The following is a 22,173-nucleotide window of genomic DNA, read 5'->3' as shown; positions in this document are numbered from 1 at the left end:
ATACCCATAGTCACCATACCCTGCAGTATAGCTCAGTCTTGCTTCGGAAAATATCCTTAAACCCGGCCTTTAGAAGGCACCCGTTACCTATACACCCTGGAGGCAGCCCCTTTATATTGATCTGAATCACAATTCATGACACAAGGGTACGAGGGACCGTCCGCAATGGACTCTGGACTCTAATTGAACATTGTCCCCAGAAGCCAGATGCTCAGAGAAATCGGGGTGCTAGCTTGGCTTCCATGCCAGTACCTGCACTTTACACAGGGAGAGGATTTCTAAGAAACATAGAATCACCGCCCACCCGCCTCCATTTACACTAAGCCCCCTCACCGCCCTCCTCTTACCATGATGTATGCGTTGCGGTTGAGGAACTTGATGAATTTCTCCAGACACCAGAAACAGCACTTCAGACAGCACAGGAGGAAGCGAGCACATTTATTATCCACCCCTGACAGGAAAGAGACAGAATTATGGGTCAAAGGCCATTTATCAGCCGTACCGTACGGCACCTTCGTCCGGTTCAGGGACATTCATGAAAGCTGTTGTACCGGTAGCGGCGCAGAATGTGTGGAGGCGCCAATATCAACCAGATTCCGTCATGTGTTCTAGTAAAGTACAGACATCTGATGGGTGTAACCAATAGTAACCACTTATCCTCAATTATCCTCCTCCATTATGAGTGCAATGTGAAAAGGGTATATATTTTTTTTTAAAAAAAATTGCATAAGGGATTTTTAGTTGGAAATTAGTTAATTACAGTTTTGCTGTTATAAATTGCATGCGATTTTTTTCTCTATTGATCAGTAAACATTTTTACTTTTACTTACTGAATGAAGCAATTTATTTACGTCATACAGACTGTTCATACGTTTATAGACATGGACATTAATGCCAGAGCTGGGGCAGTGTCTGAAATGTTCCTGGTCAACTAGGATACTGCTGGGAACTATGAAGCATACAGACAATTTCACGAACCCCCAGACAGAGGCCGGTCAGCAGCTACAACAACTTCCTGGCCTCACCTTTCAGTTTGTGATCCAAGTATTCCAACATTATCCTAATCAGCTGTACGATTGCAAGGATAAGAGAGCCGAATGCCAGAGACCCCGTGTGATACCTGAAATAGGCAACAAATAGGAATAAATGGGAAAAGTAATGTTGAATCGCAGCCTGTGCGCAGCTGGATGGAGCCACTTGTATTAATGTTACTTAGTGGGAGCCACATTCCTGAGCCAAGGATTGGAAACCTTACAAGCAGCAGACCATCCTGATAGGAGAACCATGTTTTATGAACATAAAGATGTCTTTACACAACGGTGCTGCTGTGAAACTCCATGACATATAGACACGTATACATTACATGTAAAACAGGGCCAAACTGCTAAGACACATGGATGATCTGCCCAGCCAATAGGGAGCAATGTGTGCAACCATCCGTCCAATCAGTTACCACCAACTCCTTGGACAGTTACCTCTCATGCTTGAACGTTGGAACCTAACCCTTAAACCCGTCTCTTATTAATCTCTCACCTGATCGCCCGGCCCAAGGAAGAGAAAATGGGAAAGGCCGGCATGTCGTCTGGTTTCTTGAAGGCCCAGTAATAGGAGGCGAAAGCTCCGGCCAGAGTGACCTGCCCCAGTGCGATGACAAAGTTCGCTAACCAGAGGAACATGAACGCATTGTAGATCTGGAAGATGATCAGGTACTTGTGATAATAGGTCTCTCCACCATAGAAAGCAAACTGGCAGGTGGCGTCCGGACACAAGCGCGTAATATTGGTGTTGTTAAATGTCTAAAAGGGAACAGAGGCTGGTTTTAGTCTTATTTTTACAAAAATACAGTTACATATAAAAAAAAAAAAAAAAAAAAAAACCTCCCAAAAAAAACCCAAACAAAAACAAAAAACACCACACCATAAATAGAATACATCACTACAAATATTTATTCCCAGACTATTACCCCATTATTTTAAAGGCTCTAAAGCATGGGTAGACTTCGGGCCAACCAGAGACCTACAGCCGCTATGCCACCTCTTCCAGCACAGGAGGTTTCAGGATTAAACCCACTACTGAAATCTCATTAAGAAGCATTAGGAGTCGTTACACAGACTGCTCTGGCTTCAAAGTTTCGGCAAACCTTCCCTTTAAAGTGGATCCATCTCATATACACAGTGGAGCCAGTCATTTTGTTGGTTAAACCAATATTCTATTGAGTCGAGTAGGAACATTTTTTGGGAATTCTAAGAATATCGGGTCAGGCCACAGAATGACTGAGCTCAGTCTTAAAGTGGCCCTGTTGACTACAGACGCAAAAGGGAGAGCAATCTCCGAGGATGTTGTGGATCGTATTCTGTATGTAAGCGGGAATCATTTTCACGGATACCGTTAGTACCACGGCAAGGAGAATTAAATCTACACTTGTGGCCCTTTGGAAGTGGAGGGGAGCAGATGTTCATTTTACGTTTAGGTCTCTGAAAGGGTTAAAGATTTCAAAGGTTGAAGAGAGTCTAACAGGGCAGGAGGGGGGTTGTGCAGGAGAAGTCTTGCATACCACAGATCATTGGAGAAGTACAGTGAGCCCAGAGGGTGGTAGGGACTTGTAATTGTGCTATAGAAGTGCTGAGCCTGAACTACAAGGATGTAATCGGGAGCTGGGTGGCATATTGTGTGAGGGAAGGGTGTATTTGTGCGGGTGGAACTAACATGACTAGAGATTTTCGGAATGTGAGGAATAAAGGAATGTGCAGAGTTGAAGACAACACCAAGAAAATGAACTTGGGAATGAAGGTTCCATTAGAGACTTACATGAGGAGATCTGAAAACTGTATTCAGCTAATGCAGAAGGAGTGATTTTAGGGGTCGAGAGGTGAATCTGGCTTTCATCTACATATAAAATGGTTAGTGGAGCTCATATGTAGCTATCAGTTTATCAAGATAGGTGGAGAAGTGAGTCAAGGAGCTTTACTCACCCAGAGATAAGGTTGGGGGGAGGATTCTACTTAAGGAAAATGTGAGTGATCAGTTGGACAAGCATGATGAAAACCACTAGAGGGCAGTGTTGCACATGCCAAAGGAATGGAGAGTTTACAGAAGTGGTAGCTGGATAATAGTGTTAAAACAAAGGGCAAGAGACAGATCCAGGAGAAGTAGGAGGGAAGATTCACTGTAGGATATAGATGCAAGGAGGTTGTTTTGCGAGCACGGTTCCTGTCAAGTGTGTTTAACAAAAACAAGATGGAGAATAGAAAGTCAAGCATATGTGTGTGTGTCCCCCCCCCCCCTACCCCACATCAGGGGAAGTAAATATACTGAGAGGAGATCACGAGTCACTCTATGATAGTCTGTAAATAGGCCGGTTTAGGAAGTGCTGGGGTGGTTAGAAAGCAGGTATTAACGCTAAGCAGCTTAATATTAAGGCCAATGCTCCCTGGTACAGTTGGATGTGCAATACAATAGAGTAATCTGGAATTATGTCCCAAAAAGCATTAACACAATATAAAGTTCATCATTAGGAGCAAGGTTAAAGTTGGGGGCAGCCTAGGGTTTAGGTCTAGGGCTAATTTTAGGGACATGGGTTATGAATACTACTATTAGGCTAAGACTGGGGTTAATACTTTTTTATACATGAACATTTAGCCAACACGCACAGACACAGAGACACAGAGACACGCACAGACTAGTTATTAACAAATAGAAAAATCTATAGGGCAATAGGAGTTTGATACGTGCGATGAATAACCACATACTACACATAGATCCAGCCAGATTGCAATGGGATAACGTGCTTAGTGGGGCTACATGATCCAGTCACTCAGCAGTCCTAATTTAGACGTCAGTAGGTAGTTTGAATCTAGAAGGATAATAAATGTAAGTTTGGGTGAACTGTATAGAAGGATGGACACAGGTACAGTACACTAGGGAGGTTCAGCTGGTTCAGGAATTTGATAAGCTTGCCTGAAGAGAGGAGTTTTCATGCAGCGTTTGGAGGCTGGGGAAAGTCTTGTTGTACAAGAGAGGGAATTCCACAAAGTGGGTGCAGCAGCGTGAATGAGGCATTTGGATCTTGTGCGGAGGAGAGTTGGGGGATATTTTGAGTTGAGTGGAGAGATTTATGTTGGTGCAGCTTTGTTAGTGGCCTTGTATGTCAGTAGATGTACTTTATATTGGAATCTGAAAAATTCCAGGCAACCAATGCAGTGCAGAGCGGTTTTGTGGAGAAGAGGAGTCTATCTGCTGCATTCATAACAGCTTGTAGGGGGTGAAAGTCTGCATAGAAGACCAGTCAGAAGGGAACTGGAGTAGTCAAAGTGAGAGATTACGAGTACATGAAGTTTTTGCAGTGTCTTGTGAGAGATGTGCGTATTCTGGAAACGTTTCTTAGCTGTATGTAACAGGATGTGGGTGCAGCCTGACGTGGGGAACAAAAGACTGTTCTGAATACAGGATGACACCTAGGAAGTAGTAACATTTATTGCTGTGTTGTCAAAAGATACAGATGTCTGTTGACTGGTGAAAGATGTATTAGCTTGTGTGTGACACTGGTCTTCATAAGCCACCAGGAGGCCGAGAGAGAAGTTCTCCAATGGCCTCCGACCTAGTCCCTGCTAATAGACCCTGTCCTGGTGGACCTGTAGTCCCACTCTCTTATTTATTAATAAGGCTCTGGTTCCCCCACAAATCTATAAACAGCGCTTTGGACGATAAGCAGAATATAGTTCTTCTGCAATTTCTAATTCTGAAAGAAATGATGATTATTACAGACCCTGAAGGATGTTTCAATAATCAGGTGATGGACACTAAAGTCAAACAATACTTCCCAGATTCAGATCCACTGAAACACAACACAATGAGCAGACACACACACTCACAAAAGTATCTGAAATGTTGACTCTGGGGCACTTACCTCGGGGTTACAGGTTTTGCCAGCAAAGTCACACTGCGTTTCATTAAAAACCTTATAGACGGCTTCATTAGAGGTGGAGAGGAAGCTGTGCGGAGGAGTTAAGGGATAGGGCTGTCTTTATGTAATATCAGTCATAAAGGTTATACATGCCCCCCCCCAAAAAAAGTATTTATTATTTATATATATATATATATATATATATATATATATATATATATATATATATATATATATATATATATATATATATATATGCTATAGTGGTTTTCTGGCTTTGTTCCTCTTTAAAATGCAGTTCTAGTAGGGGAAGGCAGCAGTGATGCCACAGTACTAACCCAACCCAGCATTGCCCTGTGGCATCACCAAGTGTTGGAATCTTCCATAGCCTGCAAAGAACAAAGAGCTGCAGACAAGGTAACACAAAATGGAGCGAGGACAGACCGTTTCAAACTACATAGCATCATGCTAGGCAGGTCAGTCAGGATAAAAAAATATTGCTCCACAAGAGGCCAGGTGTTGCTGGATCACCCACTGTAAACATAGGTTTGGGCATAATATGCAATGCTTACCTCTCAGCATTGGTCCCGGTTCCAATTGGGACCATGTGGGGGCGCCACTGCTTCCAGGTGGTGCGCATATCAAAAAAGGAGGCATGGTCACCCCAACCTCATCCCCTGAAAGACCTTTGAATGGCGGCACGTACCAGTGGCAGGTGCACGTGGCATCCGTTGACCATGGTGAACGGTCCCAGCAGTCTGGACAATGGTACAAACTCATGGAACTGTTCCATCTAAACCGGGACAATTAATAGTTACAGTAACGGAAGCCACTATTGTGAAATCGGAATAGTCCTGTAGCATGGACTCCAAAGACGGGGCTGAGATCCAGAATAAGAAAGGATACACTGCGGTGATGGCCCAGTAGGCGATACAGAGACACACCAATACAAAGGTAAATAAAGGGAAAACCAATGAACACATCACATGTCCGACCGCCCTGAGAAGAGAGGAAAGACAAACACACAATGACCACCTGTTCTTCAGCGGGATATAAATATTCTCACATACAAAGACTGCCTGTTCTTCACCTGCTGGGTTTAACATTCTTACACAATGACTGTCCATTCCTCCCTGGTTGTGCATAACACACACACACACACACACACTCACGTCTGCAGATTGGGTATAAGTCACAAAAGCAAAAACGAACATTTTATTTTGTACCTGCCAGCTGTAAGGCAAACTAAACCCACTTCTCTCGCACAGGAAATCTCACAAGCGATGAGCTGAACCATGCACCCTGGAACAATCTATTCCTCACCTTCACCTGCCAGGTGCAATGTAAACACACAGACACACACACTCACACAGACACACTCTTCCTCACCTGCTGGATTCTTTAATGAGTGCAATGGCAATTAGGATCCTCTTCCTGAGGAATATCAAGAGCAAGATGACAATGACTTCCATAATACACAGAATAATCACTGTTGAGACAAATAGAAATGTGAGACTTTGCTGAACTCCGGAAGCGTTCCACAGCTGAATACATGAGGCGCCAGTATCCCCATCCCCCGCCAACCTGTATACACGCAGTGCCAGCATCACCCCCCGCCAACCTGTATACACGCAGTGCCAACATCACCCCCCGCCAACCTGTATACACGCAGTGCCAGCATCACCCCCCGCCAACCTGTATACACGCAGTGCCAGCATCACCCCCCGCCAACCTGTATACACGCAGTGCCAGCAACGACCCCCCGCCAACCTGTATACACGCAGTGCCAGCAACGACCCCCCAATCAACCTGAAAGCACACAGCGCCAGCATCACCCCCTCCCCCAATCAACCTGTATACACGCAGTGCCAGCATCACCCCACCGCCAACCTGTATACACGCAGTGCCAGCATCACCCCGCCAACCTGTATACACGCAGTGCCAGCATCACCCCCCTCCCCCCCAATCAACCTGAATGCACGCAGTGCCAGCATCACCCCTCTCCCCCCCCAATCAACCTGAATGCACACAGTGCCAGCATCACCCCCCCCAATCAACCTGAATGCACGCAGTGCCAGCATCACCCCTCTCCCCCCCCAATCAACCTGAATGCACACAGTGCCAGCATCACCCCCCCCAATCAACCTGAATGCACTCAGTGCCAGTATCTCCACTGTCGCCAAACTGCATGCACACAGTGCCAGTATCCTCACCCTTGCCAACCTGGATATACTCAGTGCCAGTATCCTCACCCTCGCCAACCTGTATGCATGTGGTACAGATATCCCCAACCACTGCATCTTGTACACACAGTGCCTGTATTCTCACCCCCCAGAACCTATATGTACAGATAACCATCCTCCCCACTCACACCACTTGCACTCAGCACCACCAGCCCCCACTCCAACGTAAACAGCCCCTCCCCACTGTATAAATAGAGGAGACAGGACTTACTGAATGCCAGCCATGTCTGCCGTAAGTGTAAATATACCCGTACATCCGCCTGAAACCCTATGTCCGTCAGACTGACATCAGACCCAGCTGTTCCCTTCAGCTGAGCATATTCCATGTAGCAGTGGAAGATTCCTGCAGGGGGCAGAAGTGAGTAGAAACTGTACAACATGCGACAGAAGCAAGATATACAAGCTGTTGACATCTCATAGGGCAGTGTTGGCTAACCAGTGACACTCCAGGTGTTGTGAAACTACAAATCCCAGCATGCTTTGCCAATATATATCAGCTTATTGCTGGAAGGGTATGCTGGGACTTGTAGTTTCACAACACCTGGAGTGTCACAGGTTAGCTAACACGGTCATAGGGGTTACTCACCATATCCCATTACGGCAATCAACAAAACTATCATCACCCAGACCATAATTCCAGCCAGGAACCTCAGTAAGACCACAAATATCAAGCTGATCACCATGGCGATGAGAAGACCGCTGTGAAGAATGAGCATCAACGTGAGACTATGTACTATGTATGGAGATGGGAATATGTCCCCAGAGGCAGCAGACACTGAATGGTCTTACATGATTATCCAGTACCACGACACGGTGTAGTCCTCAAATATCTTCATAGCCACCTGCCGCGCCTCTAGTACCACATTGGCCTTTCTGTGAGGAGAAAGTTATCCACTTACTGGAAAAATACTGTGTAAAGAGCCAAAGTGATTACCAGTGTAGGTAAATCTCCAAGATGTGAGAGAGGCAACGCTCTGTACTCACTTGGCTCCTTCTAACAGGTCAGACACATTGCGCTGTTTTTGATCTCTTCCGTCATCGAATGTTGTGGCATTCCCAACCGTGACCACCCCTTTGTTTATGTTAATGGCCGGGAAGCACCTTCTGGTAACTGCAAAAACAAAATATATAAAAAAAAAAAAAAAAAAGTCTGATGAAGTTACAAAGGATAACACATACACTAAGACATTATGCAACATGGAGTCTGTCCCTCCCACCACAGGGTGACGCAGACAGGAGGGAGCTATGTGACATGGAGTCTGTCCCTCCCACCACAGGGGGACACAGACAGGAGGGAGCTATGTGACATGGAGTCTGTCCCTCCCACCACAGGGTGACACAGACAGGAGGGAGCTATGTGACATGGGGTCTGTCCCTCCCACCACAGGGTGACACAGACAGGAGGGAGCTATGTGACATGGAGTCTGTCCCTCCCACCACAGGGTGACGCAGACAGTAGGGAGCTATGTGACATGGAGTCTGTCCCTCCCACCACAGGGTGACATAGACAGGAGGGAGCTATGTGACATGGAGCCTGTCCCTCCCACCACAAGGTGACACAGACAGGAGGGAGCTATGTGACATGGAGCCTGTCCCTCACATCACAGGGTGATAAGGGTGAGTTTAGCCCCTACTCACATGGCTTGCTTGGAGTGATCATGGCTGGACAATCTCTATCTCTCAGCACCTCCACAGAACTCTAGAAGATTTAAAAAACACTAATTGAGGATAAACGGTTACTCAGTTGTTTCTCAACCCCATAAATCCCACATCACTCGCTGTTCCATATTGCTGGCTGTTTAATAGATTATCGCCGACAAGGCTCAGCGAGGTGAGGGAAACACATAGACTGTGACATTTGTGCTCGACACAAATGCCTCCCAGATGTGAATCCTCATGTGAAGTTGTAAGACCTCTAATCAACTGAGCAACAAGCAGTACAAAGTATCATGATATTCCTTTGCCTGTACCAATATCACTTTATAGTATAGTGTCCACGAGAGAGATTAGAATATACATACACTCATGGCCACTTTATTAGGTACACCTTTCTAGCACTGGGTAGGACCCCCATCCCCCTTTGCCCCCAGAACAGCCCGAATTCTTTGTGGTATGGAGTCAACAAGGTGCTGGAAACTTTCCTTAGACTCTGACCCGTGTTGACATGATAGGATCACGCAGTTACTGCAGATCTGTCAGCCGCACATTCATGCTGTGAATCTCCCGTTCCACCACATCCCAAACCGGCTCTACTGAATTGATATTTGGTGACAGCAGAGGCCATTGGAGTACACCGAACTCATTGTCATGTTTGTGGACCAGCTTGAGATGACCTTTGCTTTGTGACGTTATCCTGCAGGTAGTAGCCATTAAAAGATAGGTAGACTGCGACCATGCACACGGTCAGCAACAGTACCCCGGATGGCTGTGGCACTTAAAAACATTGCTCAGTTGGTATTAAGGGGCCTAACGTGTGCCAAGAAAACATTCCCCGCACCCTTACTCCACCACCAGCTACAGCGTGGTCACAAGGGACGATGGATCCACGTTGTTTATGCCAAATACTGACTTTGCCATCTGCATGTAGCAAAGAGAAATCGAGATTTGACAGACCAGACAATGGGTCTGAGTCATTAATGAGAGCAATCCAAAAAATGGGAGTAAATTTGCTACTGAACAAACCATGCTACAATGCAAGGGGTGCAAATGAGTTTATTATTTTGCACATAACCTAAATACCAGATGCTTTCTTATGTAACACAGAAATAATTGATAGCTTTATTTTTACACTGAAATATAAAGTTGATCTAAGACATGCCCCTTACCCCAACTATAAATCTGTCCCACACATTTTAAATTTACCTCCCCCTCCAATGCAACATGGTTTTGCCCAGGTGCAAAGTTACTCCTTTTTTATGTTTTGCTCTCTTTAATGACTCAGGCCCAGTGTGTTTCCAATCTTCAGCTGTCCAGTGTTGGCGAGCCTGAGCCCACTGTAGCCTCAGTTCCCTGTTTGTAGACGTCAGGACTGAAACCCAGTCTGCTGGTGTAGAACATCCACTTTAAGATTTGAAGTGCTGGTGTTCAGAGATGGTCTTCTGCATACCACTGTTATATATATATTTTGTTTTCAAATGGGCGACTTGTATTTTTTTTTGATGCTATATAGGTGAAGGTCTTCCTTTTTGTCATCCAATTATCTATAACATTCCGTATTTTGATACGAGACCATTGTGACACTGAGATGGTCTGGCCCATAGTCTGAGAGACTTCTGGATAGTTACCTTGGAGAAGTCATTGAAGCCGTCTCTGCAGAACTGCTTGTAATAGTTAAAGTTCTCCTGGGTTGCAGTCACGCTGAGATAGGTGAGGAACTTGTCCGGACATTTCTCCACACAGATCTGTCAAAGACACAGCAATCAGCACTAAACTCACAGATACAATTATTCAGTTATGTTTGATGGGTTCACGTCTCATAACACCCACGGGACTGTCATTGTCGTGTAGCAGGGACGGGCAGAGTGCATGTTGTATAGAACATTTCATCAGTGGGAGGGGCTGGGCATGCATTCTATCATCTACCTGTGTGGCCCAAGAGTGGGAGGGGCTGTGCATCCATTCTATCGTCTCTTTTCCACTGTGTGGCCCAAGAGTGGGAGGGGCTGGTTTTGCATTCTATCGTCTCTTTCCCACTGTGTGGCCCAGGAGTGGGAGGGGCTGGTTATGAATTTTATAGTCTATTTCCCTCTGTGTGGCCCAGGAGTGGGAGGGGCTGGACATGCATTCTATCGTCTCTTTCCCGCTATATGACCCAGTACGGGGAAGGGCCAAGTATGTGTCCCCTAGCCAGAGAGATAAAAGGTACTAATTCATCTACAACAGCCGCAGTAGTTATTACTATCGGAGCCACAAAGTGATATATTGTTGACAGACGTGCAACCCTAGACATAGTGCTAATTGCTCTTATGCAAAACTCATCTTGTACATATGGTCCTGTCGTTATAAATGTACGGGAAAGACAACCTTGCATCCGATGCGACCATCATGTTTATCTTACAGCTGTAGTCATTTATGAACTGTAGATAAATATAGAACTGGCCGTGTGGTTCATGCGAGGGCACGGAGGACACATCTCTAACACACACACACACACACACGTGTCACTCACTTGTGTAGTTGGACACTGGAATTCCAGGAGGACGAGTGGGCTGGCGCACTTCATGATGTTGAAATAGAACAAGAAAGGTTTCTTTCTGTAGAGAAATTAAAGGCACTTTAAACATATAACTTGTTAAGTTACGTTATGCTGGCTCAGGGTAAGGGGAGTGCGAACAAAAAAAAAAAAAGAAAAGAAAAGAAGAAATCTCTATGGCATCTCTGTGTGATCCCTCCCCGTCACACAGCCCATGTGTGGAGGGGATCACATGATCCCTCCCCGTCACACAGCCCATGTGTGGAGGGGATCACATGATCCCTCCCCGTCACACAGCCCATGTGTGGAGGGGATCACATGATCCCTCCCCGTCACACAGCCCATGTGTGGAGGGGATCACATGATCCCTCCCCGTCACACAGCCCATGTGTGGAGGGGATCACATGATCCCTCCCCGTCACACAGCCCATGTGTGGAGGGGATCACATGATCCCTCCCCGTCACACAGCCCATGTGTGGAGGGGATCACATGATCCCTCCCCGTCACACAGCCCATGTGTGGAGGGGATCACATGATCCCTCCCCGTCACACAGCCCATGTGTGGAGGGGATCACATGATCCCTCCCCGTCACACAGCCCATGTGTGGAGGGGATCACATGATCCCTCCCCGTCACACAGCCCATGTGTGGAGGGATCACATGATCCCTCCCCGTCACACAGCCCATGTGTGGAGGGATCACATGATCCCTCCCCGTCACACAGCCCATGTGTGGAGGGATCACATGATCCCTCCCCGTCACACAGCCCATGTGTGGAGGGATCACATGATCCCTCCCCGTCACACAGCCCATGTGTGGAGGGATCACATGATCCCTCCCCGTCACACAGCCCATGTGTGGAGGGATCACATGATCCCTCCCCGTCACACAGCCCATGTGTGGAGGGATCACATGATCCCTCCTCGTCACATAGCCCATGTGTGGAGGGATCACATGATCCCTCCCCGTCACACAGCCCATGTGTGGAGGGATCACATGATCCCTCCCCGTCACACAGCGCATGTGTGGAGGGATCACATGATCCCTCCCCGTCACACAGCCCATGTGTGGAGGGATCACATGATCCCTCCCTGTCACACTCCGCTCTCTGCAACAGTGAAGTGCAGAGAAGTTATCAGACGGAGCCTGCGCACAAGGCTTCTATGCATCACACAGCAGCTTTGGGAACGAAGAGACAGTGAAAAGGTAAGTTTTTAACTTCACAGGAACAGCAGTTTTTCGTGACTGTTGCTCCTGTGGAGATTTTTTTTTTAATAAATATGAGAAATAGTTCAATCCTTATCAATGTGATAAGGATTGAAAACTATTTTTCATTTTATGTGGCTGTTGAAAAATGTGCCCCTAAAGCTGATGACAAATCTGGGTTGTATGAAAGATTGACAGTAGTTTGTAAAATTTCGATTTGGGCATAATTCATGTTAAACATAAATGCAAAATATTATTAAACCTGTGTTTTATCAAAGCACGTGATCTGGCGGATACCCCGACATCTGCCGCGGTCAGGGGGAGGCCCGCGCTCGCTAATACCAGCAGTGTTTTCTACGGACAACGCGCTGTCTGTATGAAATAAAAGTGGTGTCTCCACCGGAGTGGGGAGTCTCCTGATGTCAGCTATGGTCTGGAGATGCACTGCTAGACCCGCCTGATGACAGCGAAACAGGTAAATAATATTCTGCAGTTATATTTAACATTCAGGATTTCTTTTCAACATTGGTCATAACACTCAATGTAGCACGTGTCATAATGACAAAGCGTTGCTGAAGAGTTTGCAATCTACAGCCCTTTTGGCTGAAAGTGTTACGCACAGCGTCCATATTTATCATATTATAACTAAATAAAAAAGCAAAAAAAAAAAAAAACAACAACTTTGAAATACTTTGCACAATAGAGAGAAAAGAGCTTTCTTCCTAGTCACTAAAAAGGACACATTATCTTCACTATAAACACCAGCGTGGTCACTCACTCATTGGGGGTGCCGACTTGTCCACAGAACTGCCCCTTGCTGTCGGTAGGATATATAACCTTCCGTGGGTCCCCATATGTCCAGGCTACAGAAACGACACAAATTTAGTAAGAGGCACTGACGCATTTGCATAGCTAATGTATAGCTGTGAGCTATACATATAAATACATTACACAACAATATATATGGTTTGATTTTATTTTACATCTTTGGAATTACGTTTGCTGGCCCGTGCGGTGGAGGGTTAGATCTCTAGGTCCCCGTAATCAAGACAGCCACCTGGGGTCCCTATGTTACATTGGAAATACATACAGAGGACTAAAATACTCACCCACAATTCCCACGGCCACATAGGCAACGATGGCAAGTATTATGAGGATGCAGCACACGATGTCCGTACAGCCTCTGTAATACACAGACAGGGGTTTGGTTGTAAAACTATTCATGTTTAAAAGGAATATGTTGTGAAAATATACAGCGCCTCCATTATACAGGAATAATAGCAGTAAGTACATAATATAACTCTGCCTGAAACCCCATCAGGCATCGGTGTAAGTTAGACTTCTGTAACTGTAGCTTGGTTTTAAGTGCCGAAATCATAAGAGGAAATCAATACTGGAACAAGAAAAATATATATAAGTGATATTTTTAATATATATTAAAATCTCAGCATTACAGAGAATAATAAATGATCTGTACTTGATGAAATCTATCCACCATGCTGGGAAGGAGATGCTTCTCTCAGTGAGCTCTGCAGACATACATTATGTAGATGGCGGAGAGAGGAGACATTCGTCAGAAAGATTACGTCTCCTGTTCCTTGACGGGAATAGTCATAAGTGGTGGAAGACAAAGGTGCCCAAACCCAGTCAGAGAGCTACCAACAGGTCAGGTGTTCAGGATTTCTGTTTGCAGAGACAGGTGAGATAATTACTGACCCAGCCAAATAGATCAATTCACCTTTGTACGATTAAAGAAGTCCTGAAAACATGAACTGTTGGTAGCTCACGAAGACGGAGTTTAGGTACCTCTGGTGTAAGGTGTACATTTTGCATCAGTGGTATAGGGCAGTTTATGGTGTTAAACTTCACAGTTAACCCTTTTTTTCCCCTCCATCTCTGCCGTCTTACCCCCTCATGAAGAAATAACTACCCCTTTACCCTGGTTAATGTCCCAATGCCCCATGAGGCTGAGGCCTGTACTTCCAGGGACAATCAGATGGGTTCAGTTAGAATCGTAGACACTACCGGTCACTAATGTGCTTTGGTTCCCCAATGTTAAACAATTACACAAGTCTGTCATGAAGCTGTGGACCGGATGTAAAATCAAATCCAACCTTTCTTTAAAGGCTTGTTTGTTATTGGTCATGAAACGACCTAAAACGCTGACATTTTATGTCCTTCTGTTTCAACAGATGCTGGGGGAGCTCAATAAAACAATGACTACATTATAATCCGATGATCCATTTAGTCAGTTCAATCCTGATTGGTCCCCGGCTGCAAGAGATCACTTTGTATTTTGAAGCCCTTTGTAGACAGATGAACCTTTCTAAAGGGTTAATGATAAACTGATTTCACAGTCTGACTACACAGGACTTAAACCCACAGACTTCACCATCAGATCTTCAACATACTGACTTATGGACCCAGCTGGGACCATATCTGGTTAGCTATTAAAAAGTAATCAAGGAGCACTTGCAAATGTTAAAGTAATGTTTAGTTGCTATCATACTCCCACCAAAGTATAAATCTACCTTCATGGGCCTTTAGGTTTCCGTTATGCAATAAAACGCCTACCTCTGCTGAAACCGCCAATTATTGAGAAAGTGGAAGGAGAAACGCGTCAGTAGACGCTGACGTGCCGACAGTGAAATTAATGCCTGTCTCTGTGGTTAATGTTTATCCCGTGGTCTTGATCTACACCGTGGCTCAATTATACTTGCAATGAGCTTGTTTTGCCGCTTGACCGTGAATAAAGGAAAAACAACGCTGCAAATCCAAAGTCATCGATTTAATTGACTGCAGTTATTAAGACTGGCATCTCACGAACACTGTGCTGCGGACCTGTTCCTTCACCCGTAGAGGTTACCCTTTACAGTGTAGCACTACACAGACTGTCTCATTAAACAAATTGGAGAGCATATAAACTGATTCTAACATCTAATATATAAATGCTTAGTGGCGTCTGTGTGTGAAAAAAAAAAAACCAAGTTGCAGCGCCACCTGCTGGGCAGAGTTATACACTGACCTACTAAATTCTTAGTGTGTGTGGGGAAAAAAATTCAAAAAGGGCTGAAATTTGGTAGGGCTCAAACTCATTTTCGTGAGGTAATTTTACCTCATGAACACACATGTGTAGAGGCGTGCGTTAGTGTGTGTGTGTGTGTGTGTGTGTGTGTGTGTGTGTGGGGAAAAACTATTTTCTCAGAAAGGGCTCATCCAATTGGTATACTGACATTATTTGACAAAAAAATTAGAATAGTCAGGTCAGTTAACTTCCATCATCCCCCCTTCCCCCCGTGGGAGGGGTAGTAAAGGCTAAATATATGAGTTGAGGGGTCAAACTCATTTTCGTGAGGTAATTTTACCTCATGAACACACATTAAAAAGGCCGCTTGCGTCGGGAAGTAACGCTCTTCCCCTGAGGAGGCCTGGGCTAGGCCCAAATGCATGACAAGAACCTTTTTAAGACCTTAAGTATCTTGATTTGACTAGAATGCATGAGTATCATGCACGGGTTAACTTGTCTTTAATATTCAGCCGCCATCTATATTCGGAATGCTTACGGAAATCTATTTATGTGTGGATCATTAGCACCATTCCTCTGGGGATTTGGAGTGGACTGCCATCTTTTCCACATAAGGAATACCTTATCGGTGACCTTTAATCTATTATGTGTATTTACACATAGATATATATATATATATATATATATATATATATATATATATATATAATTGGTATTGAAATGTACATTCAATGTGTGGGCAATCATAGACAAGTGGGTTAAATCTAGCGTCATTTATTTTAATAACCAATTTTAATAAATTGGCACTATATCTGTCAACAGCGCTGTTTTTCGACTTTTCACTATGTAATAAGATAGGCAGTAAGTGCCATCTATGGTGGTAATGCGAGCTACAACAACCTTTTAGGCACAAATTTTCAAATGGACATCAATGGTACTTAGATGATCCACTAAAATGTACCCTTGGGCAAGTTTACGCTGGTTGTAAAAGTTGAAGTTACAAGAAGCTGCATATAAAACAGTACGACCACGTTTGCTGAAAATGGGGTATTCATGGTCACTAACCGGCTTACTACAAACACTCATTCTCAAGTCTTTTTTTTTCTTAGCGTGGATTTCCAATTACATTTTGAGGCAAAATGGACTTTGAATGGTCCGTAAATAAGGTGGCTAGTTCTCCTTGAAGGAGCGACTATTAAAATGTTCTTTTATCGGACTTTACCTACTTACTATGATAAAGTTAATAAGCCTTTTATAGAGCTCACGATTCAGTACAGTGGCAATAGTTTGACCCCTCTTAATCTGGAAAGAGAAGCTTGTAATGTAGCTTTAATGGCACAAACAATGACTAGAACTGAAAAGGTTAGGACATATGACAGAACAGGTAGAGAGCCGACAGACACAACCCGATGGATGTTCTCACAGCTTGTATGGAGCGAGAACATAAGACTATATCAAGCATATACATTTCTCTACGCTTGGCACAATTAGGTTGTAAGGACAAGAGGGACTCGGCAATTTTGAAGTGTATGTTGATGAGAAGAACGAGTCCCACTCATCCTTGACACTACACTAGTCGAAATATGATTTAAAAAAAAAAAAAATTACCTACTTTTGGTAAGTGCAGGTGGTGGATAGTGGTTGAGAGAGGAAATGGGGCTTTAGGAAGTCCTAAAACTCTGCCACTACTCAACCACTGCACTACAGAAACTTCTGAAGAGCCCCTATACTACGGAAAACATTAAGGAGCCCAGGGTGTGGGAGGGGTTTTGTAACACCCATCCTAACTCCAAGAAACTATGGTGACTCCTCAATAGGGGTCACCAGACCAAAGCAAAGCACCAAACACTACTGAAAGCATTAGGAAGTCCAGAGATAGGGGTGGGGAAGAGTTATACTACCTCCATCCTGGCTTATATAGATTTAGTGGTCCCTTTATTGGGTGAGGTAGGTTGCCTAGTTTTCAAAATAGTATGCGTTGTTAGGCTGCCATATTGTCACATTTTATGCGTTTCATTAAAGACAGTGCAAACTAGCAAAAGACAGAAAAAATACATTATCATTTTCAAACCTATGTGTAGAATATTGCTTTTTACTGTTTTGGACAGGTGGATTGGTGCCAAACTTTATAACGTGCTTATAGCTCACTTTCTTGTAATTTCAATTACCCACCCCACACCCCCAAAAAAAGATAAAAAACTTCATTGGCCATAATCGGCAAATTATACCTTGTAAAAACAAGGTATACTTTGTGTGGGTACTGCACAAACAAGTTACTTACGTTGGAAAGTGACCAGCTCAGAAAAGTACCAAAATAGGCTCAGCACATGGGTGAGAAAAGTTTCAGCCGGGAAGTGGTTAAAGGCGATGGTACAGTCTCACGTTAACATGAAATATTTGGAACACTGTGAGTCAGAGACATATTTCTCAAGAGGTCTTTCTCATGTGAACGTGAGAGACTGGAAGTGTATTAAACATCTGACTAGTGGATTCCGATTGACCGACAGATCTATGGATGTGCACAACAACCCCAGATAACAAGAGAGTATCATTAGGTGCAAAGAGAGAAATAAAATACTATTCCTCAAGAATTGTACTACATGTTGAGAATTTACAGAAGCTGTTGTTGAGGGGTATTATTTCTTTTATATCTTTATGCATAGTTTTAACCACTTCATGACTGGGGCAGCCTGACCAAGCCAAGTTTCTATCCTTTACCTCAAGAATAACTTTTTTTCCCCCCTTTGACTTAGTCAATTTTAATACGTTTAGTTTACTTTAATGTTGAAGGGGCAATAGGGCTGTAAATGGAAGCTGTGGACTTGTGTTTATTTTTACAGAGTGATCCTCCCCTCGCTTGTGGCTACTGTCATTGGCTCGTCACGGTGATGCAAACAACATGTTTCTGCATTAACTCTATTTAACGGTTAGTACTGGCTATATATCCGTTATTCTAAGCCCAAGCTAAGGGACTCAATGGGATATCCTACAAGATAAGGTTTCCACTGGCAATTACATTGGTCATTGTAAACCTAGATGGTCTGAAAGTCATGGTGAGAGAGTTTTGAAAAGGACTACCTACACCCTCCTATCCCCAAAACACCCCCCCACCACAAAACCAAACAACCCAGAAAACCGATGATAGGACTTACTATATCTACACACCACACTCTGGTGTCATCGTGTTCCTCCAACACTACCAGTTAATAAGCCACAACACAGCTAGGTCTTACTAATAACTAGAGATGAGCGCACTCGGATTTCTGAAATCCGAGCCCACCCGAACGTTGCCGATCCGAGTCGGATCCGAGACAGATCCGGGTATTGGCGCCAAATTCAAATCTGAAACTGAGGCTCTGACTCAATCCCGTTGTCGGATCTCGCGATACTCGGATCCTATAAATTCCCCGCTAGTCGTCGCCATCTTCACTCGGGCATTGATCAGGGTAGAGGGAGGGTGTGTTAGGTGGTCCTCTGTCCTGCTATATCTCGTGCTGTTCAGTTCTGTGCTGTGCTGTGCTCAGTCCAGTGGTGCTGTGTCCTGTGCTCTGTGCTTCTAAGGGCATAGTTATTTCCCCAATATTCCCAAGTTTTTAAAAAATAAAAAAAATAATTATAACCAAATTTGCAAAAACAATCCAGCAATATAAGTCCAGTGGTACTGCTATTACAAAGTTCACTGATTCAGCAGTATAAGTCCAGTGGTACTGCTATTACAAAGTTCACTGATTCAGCAGTATAAGTCCAGTGGTACTGCTATTACAAAGTTCACTGATTCAGCAGTATAAGTCCAGTGCTACTCTCCTGTGCCGCATATAATTTTTAAAGGCTTTGCAGAGTGTGTGTGGCTTAGGGGTGCGCTCTCTTGTGCTACATATAATGGAAAACCAAAATTTGGAGGATAAAGTAGGGAAAGATCAAGACCCACTTCCTCCTAATGCTGAAGCTGCTGCCACTAGTCATGACATAGACGATGAAATGCCATCAACGTCGTCTGGCAAGCCCGATGCCCAATCTCCTAGTACAGGGCATGTAAAATCCAAAAAGCCCAAGTTCTCAAAAAATAGCAAAAAGAGAAACTTAAAATCATCTGAGGATAAACGTAAAGTTGGCAATATGCCATTTACGACACGTAGTGGCAAGGAACGGCTTAGGCCCTGGCCCGTGTTCATGACTAGTGGTCCAGCTTCACCCAAGGATCTAAGCCCTCCTCCTCCCCCCCCTACAAAAAATTTATGAGAGTTATGCTGTCAGCAACAACAACAAAACAGCAAAGAACTCTGCCTTCTAAACAGATGACATCACAAATCCCCAAGGCGAGTCCAAGGGTGTTGTTGGTTGTGAACCCTGACCTTCCCATCACTGTACGGGAAGAGGTGACTCCATCCAGCATTTGCAGCATGCCCTCTGCATATGCTGGAAGGATCACCCACAGTCCAGTTACAGATTTGGCTAATGAAGGTGTGAATGTTGTACACTGGGAGGAGGATATTGATGTAGCTGGCGCTGAGGAGGATGTTGACGATTATGATGCAGACAGATACCAAATTGCCTTTCTCAATTTCTATTTATATTCTAGATTATATAACGGCTGAATAGTTTTCTATTTTACCCCTAGTGGAGAGGGGATCTGATGCGGACAGATACCAAACAGCCTTTGTCCATTTCTTTGTATATTTGAATTTCTAGTTCTACAGTCTATGCAGGCTGCTTTTTTTTTTATTCAACTACAAGTGTAGGGCGGGGGGGGGGGGGAGGGGGGCATAGATAGCCACCAAAGTAACGTGGTCCATTTAATTACACTTTCTAGCTCCACAATCTGTGCAGCCTGCTTTTTTTATCTTCAAAGTATTTATATTTACAAGCCTTGCAATCTAAATTAACTAGAGGTAGTGACGTGGTAGAACTCCAAAAGGCAGTTTGGAAGCCCCTGTACAAACTGGCTCTATTTTTTAACTGAGTTGTCCCCCCTCCAGTGTGTACTCGGAAAGAGTTTTTAGTGCAGCGGGGAACCTGGTCAGTGAGCGGCGAAGGAGGTTGCTTCCTCACAATGTTGAAAAAATGATGTTTATAAAAATGAATAATCAATTCCTCAATGAAGTACAGCACTGCCCTCCAGATAGTACAGAGGGACCTGTGGTTGTGGAGTCCAGCGGGGACGAATTGATAATGTGTGAGGAGGAGGAAGTACACACTGTAGGGGGGAGAGGAATCAGAGGTTGAGGATGAGGACGACATCTTGCCTCAGTAGAGCCTGTTTAGTTTGTACAGGGAGAGATGAATTGTTTTATTGGTGTGGGCGCCCAAACAAACCAATCATTTCAGCCACAGTTGTTTAGTAGGCCCTGTCGCTGAAATGATTGGTTTGTTAAAGTGTGCATGTCCTATTTCAACAACATAAGGGTGGGTGGGAGGGCCCAAGGACAATTCCATCTTGGAACTTTTTTTTTTGCATTATATGACCAATCAACAGTCGTTTGCCATGTTCAAAAAGTAAAACCAAATTTAAACAAATTCAAGAAATTAAACCAAAAGTAAAATGCCCTGTCATAATTTAAAACAAGAGGTATTGACGTGCTCTAAAACTACTGTATTGTTGTTTATATTTTATAAACACTACACTTGAAAGCTTGAGTCTTTCAATGAAAAAGTAACTCTCCATTGCACGAATATTTGCAACAGGGACAATTTTAGGGTTAAGAAAGTCAACAAATAACACTTCGGCGCTGTCTGTCTTTATAAACACTACACTTGGAAGTTGGAGGAGGTATTGTGGCCCCGGCACCAAATTTACTACCGGGGCCACTCCACTGTGCAGTCCATATTTAGGTGTATCAGATATTAAACAACGGTGACAGTTGATGGCCAATTTTTTAATTATATTGTTGGCGCTGTAAAAAATTGTGTTCCGGGCACACCACACTACGCAGTCCATACCCTTTTTTGGTGGAATTCTGACCCGTGGAGGGTTTTTTAATTATATTGTGGCCTCGGTACCAAATTGTGTACCGGGGCCACCACACTACGCAGTCAAGATAGATAGATGCGTATCATAGATAAAGTACATTCAGTGTTGTGGGGCAAATTGAAAAATATTCAAAATGCACTGACATTATCAAAAACAAGAGGTTTTCACACGCTGAAACTCCAACATGTATATGATGGAGAGGATGGAGGAGCAGCCATATGTGCAGTGTAATGCAGACCTGTTGAAGGTTTTCTATATATTTTTTATTGTGGTGCCCAGTGCCCACTACTCTACGCAGTCCAGATACTATTTTTGGGTGTAATTCAGACCAGTTGATGGGTTTTTAATTATATTGTGGGGAACACTCCTCTACGCAGTCCAGAAAGATACCTCGTTGCAACGTTTTGTACTAAAAAAAAAAAAAAATATTGTGAGGTGTTAGGTGTTCAGAATAGCCTTTAAATTAGTGGAAATGATTGTTATTGAATGTTATTGAGGTTAATAATAGCGTAGGAGTCAAAATAAGCCCAAAAACTTGATTTTTACACTTTTTAGTTTTTTTTCAAAAAAAATCCGAATCCAAAACCTTAAATCCGAACCAAAACCTTTCGGTAGGTGTTTTGCGAAACAAATCC

The 22,173-nt window shown here is 44.1% G+C and overlaps 1 protein-coding gene across 3 annotated transcripts in view; it reads right to left on the bottom strand.

Annotated features, from left to right (window-relative positions):
* Window positions 1-22,173, bottom strand: part of SLC44A2 (solute carrier family 44 member 2 (CTL2 blood group)) — a 51,749-nt gene that overhangs the window by 4,074 nt on the left and 25,502 nt on the right. For all 3 annotated transcript variants that reach the window (XM_075206810.1, XM_075206812.1, XM_075206811.1), the window contains exons 3-17: window positions 13,655-13,728; window positions 13,324-13,408; window positions 11,315-11,399; window positions 10,431-10,547; window positions 8,785-8,845; window positions 8,131-8,257; window positions 7,936-8,019; window positions 7,733-7,845; window positions 7,358-7,489; window positions 6,293-6,392; window positions 5,810-5,902; window positions 4,907-4,991; window positions 1,534-1,796; window positions 1,026-1,120; window positions 348-451 (exon numbers count right to left, since the gene is read on the bottom strand). In XM_075206810.1, the coding sequence (XP_075062911.1) occupies window positions 348-451; window positions 1,026-1,120; window positions 1,534-1,796; window positions 4,907-4,991; window positions 5,810-5,902; window positions 6,293-6,392; window positions 7,358-7,489; window positions 7,733-7,845; window positions 7,936-8,019; window positions 8,131-8,257; window positions 8,785-8,845; window positions 10,431-10,547; window positions 11,315-11,399; window positions 13,324-13,408; window positions 13,655-13,728 (1,618 nt within the window). The remainder of the gene's footprint in view (window positions 1-347; window positions 452-1,025; window positions 1,121-1,533; window positions 1,797-4,906; window positions 4,992-5,809; window positions 5,903-6,292; window positions 6,393-7,357; window positions 7,490-7,732; window positions 7,846-7,935; window positions 8,020-8,130; window positions 8,258-8,784; window positions 8,846-10,430; window positions 10,548-11,314; window positions 11,400-13,323; window positions 13,409-13,654; window positions 13,729-22,173) is intronic.

The sequence above is a fragment of the Mixophyes fleayi genome, chromosome 4 (assembly GCF_038048845.1).
Source record: "Mixophyes fleayi isolate aMixFle1 chromosome 4, aMixFle1.hap1, whole genome shotgun sequence".
Taxonomy (NCBI): domain Eukaryota; kingdom Metazoa; phylum Chordata; class Amphibia; order Anura; family Limnodynastidae; genus Mixophyes; species Mixophyes fleayi.
The sequence above is the reverse complement of the archived record's forward strand: the minus strand, read 5'-3'. Positions and strand labels throughout refer to the sequence as shown.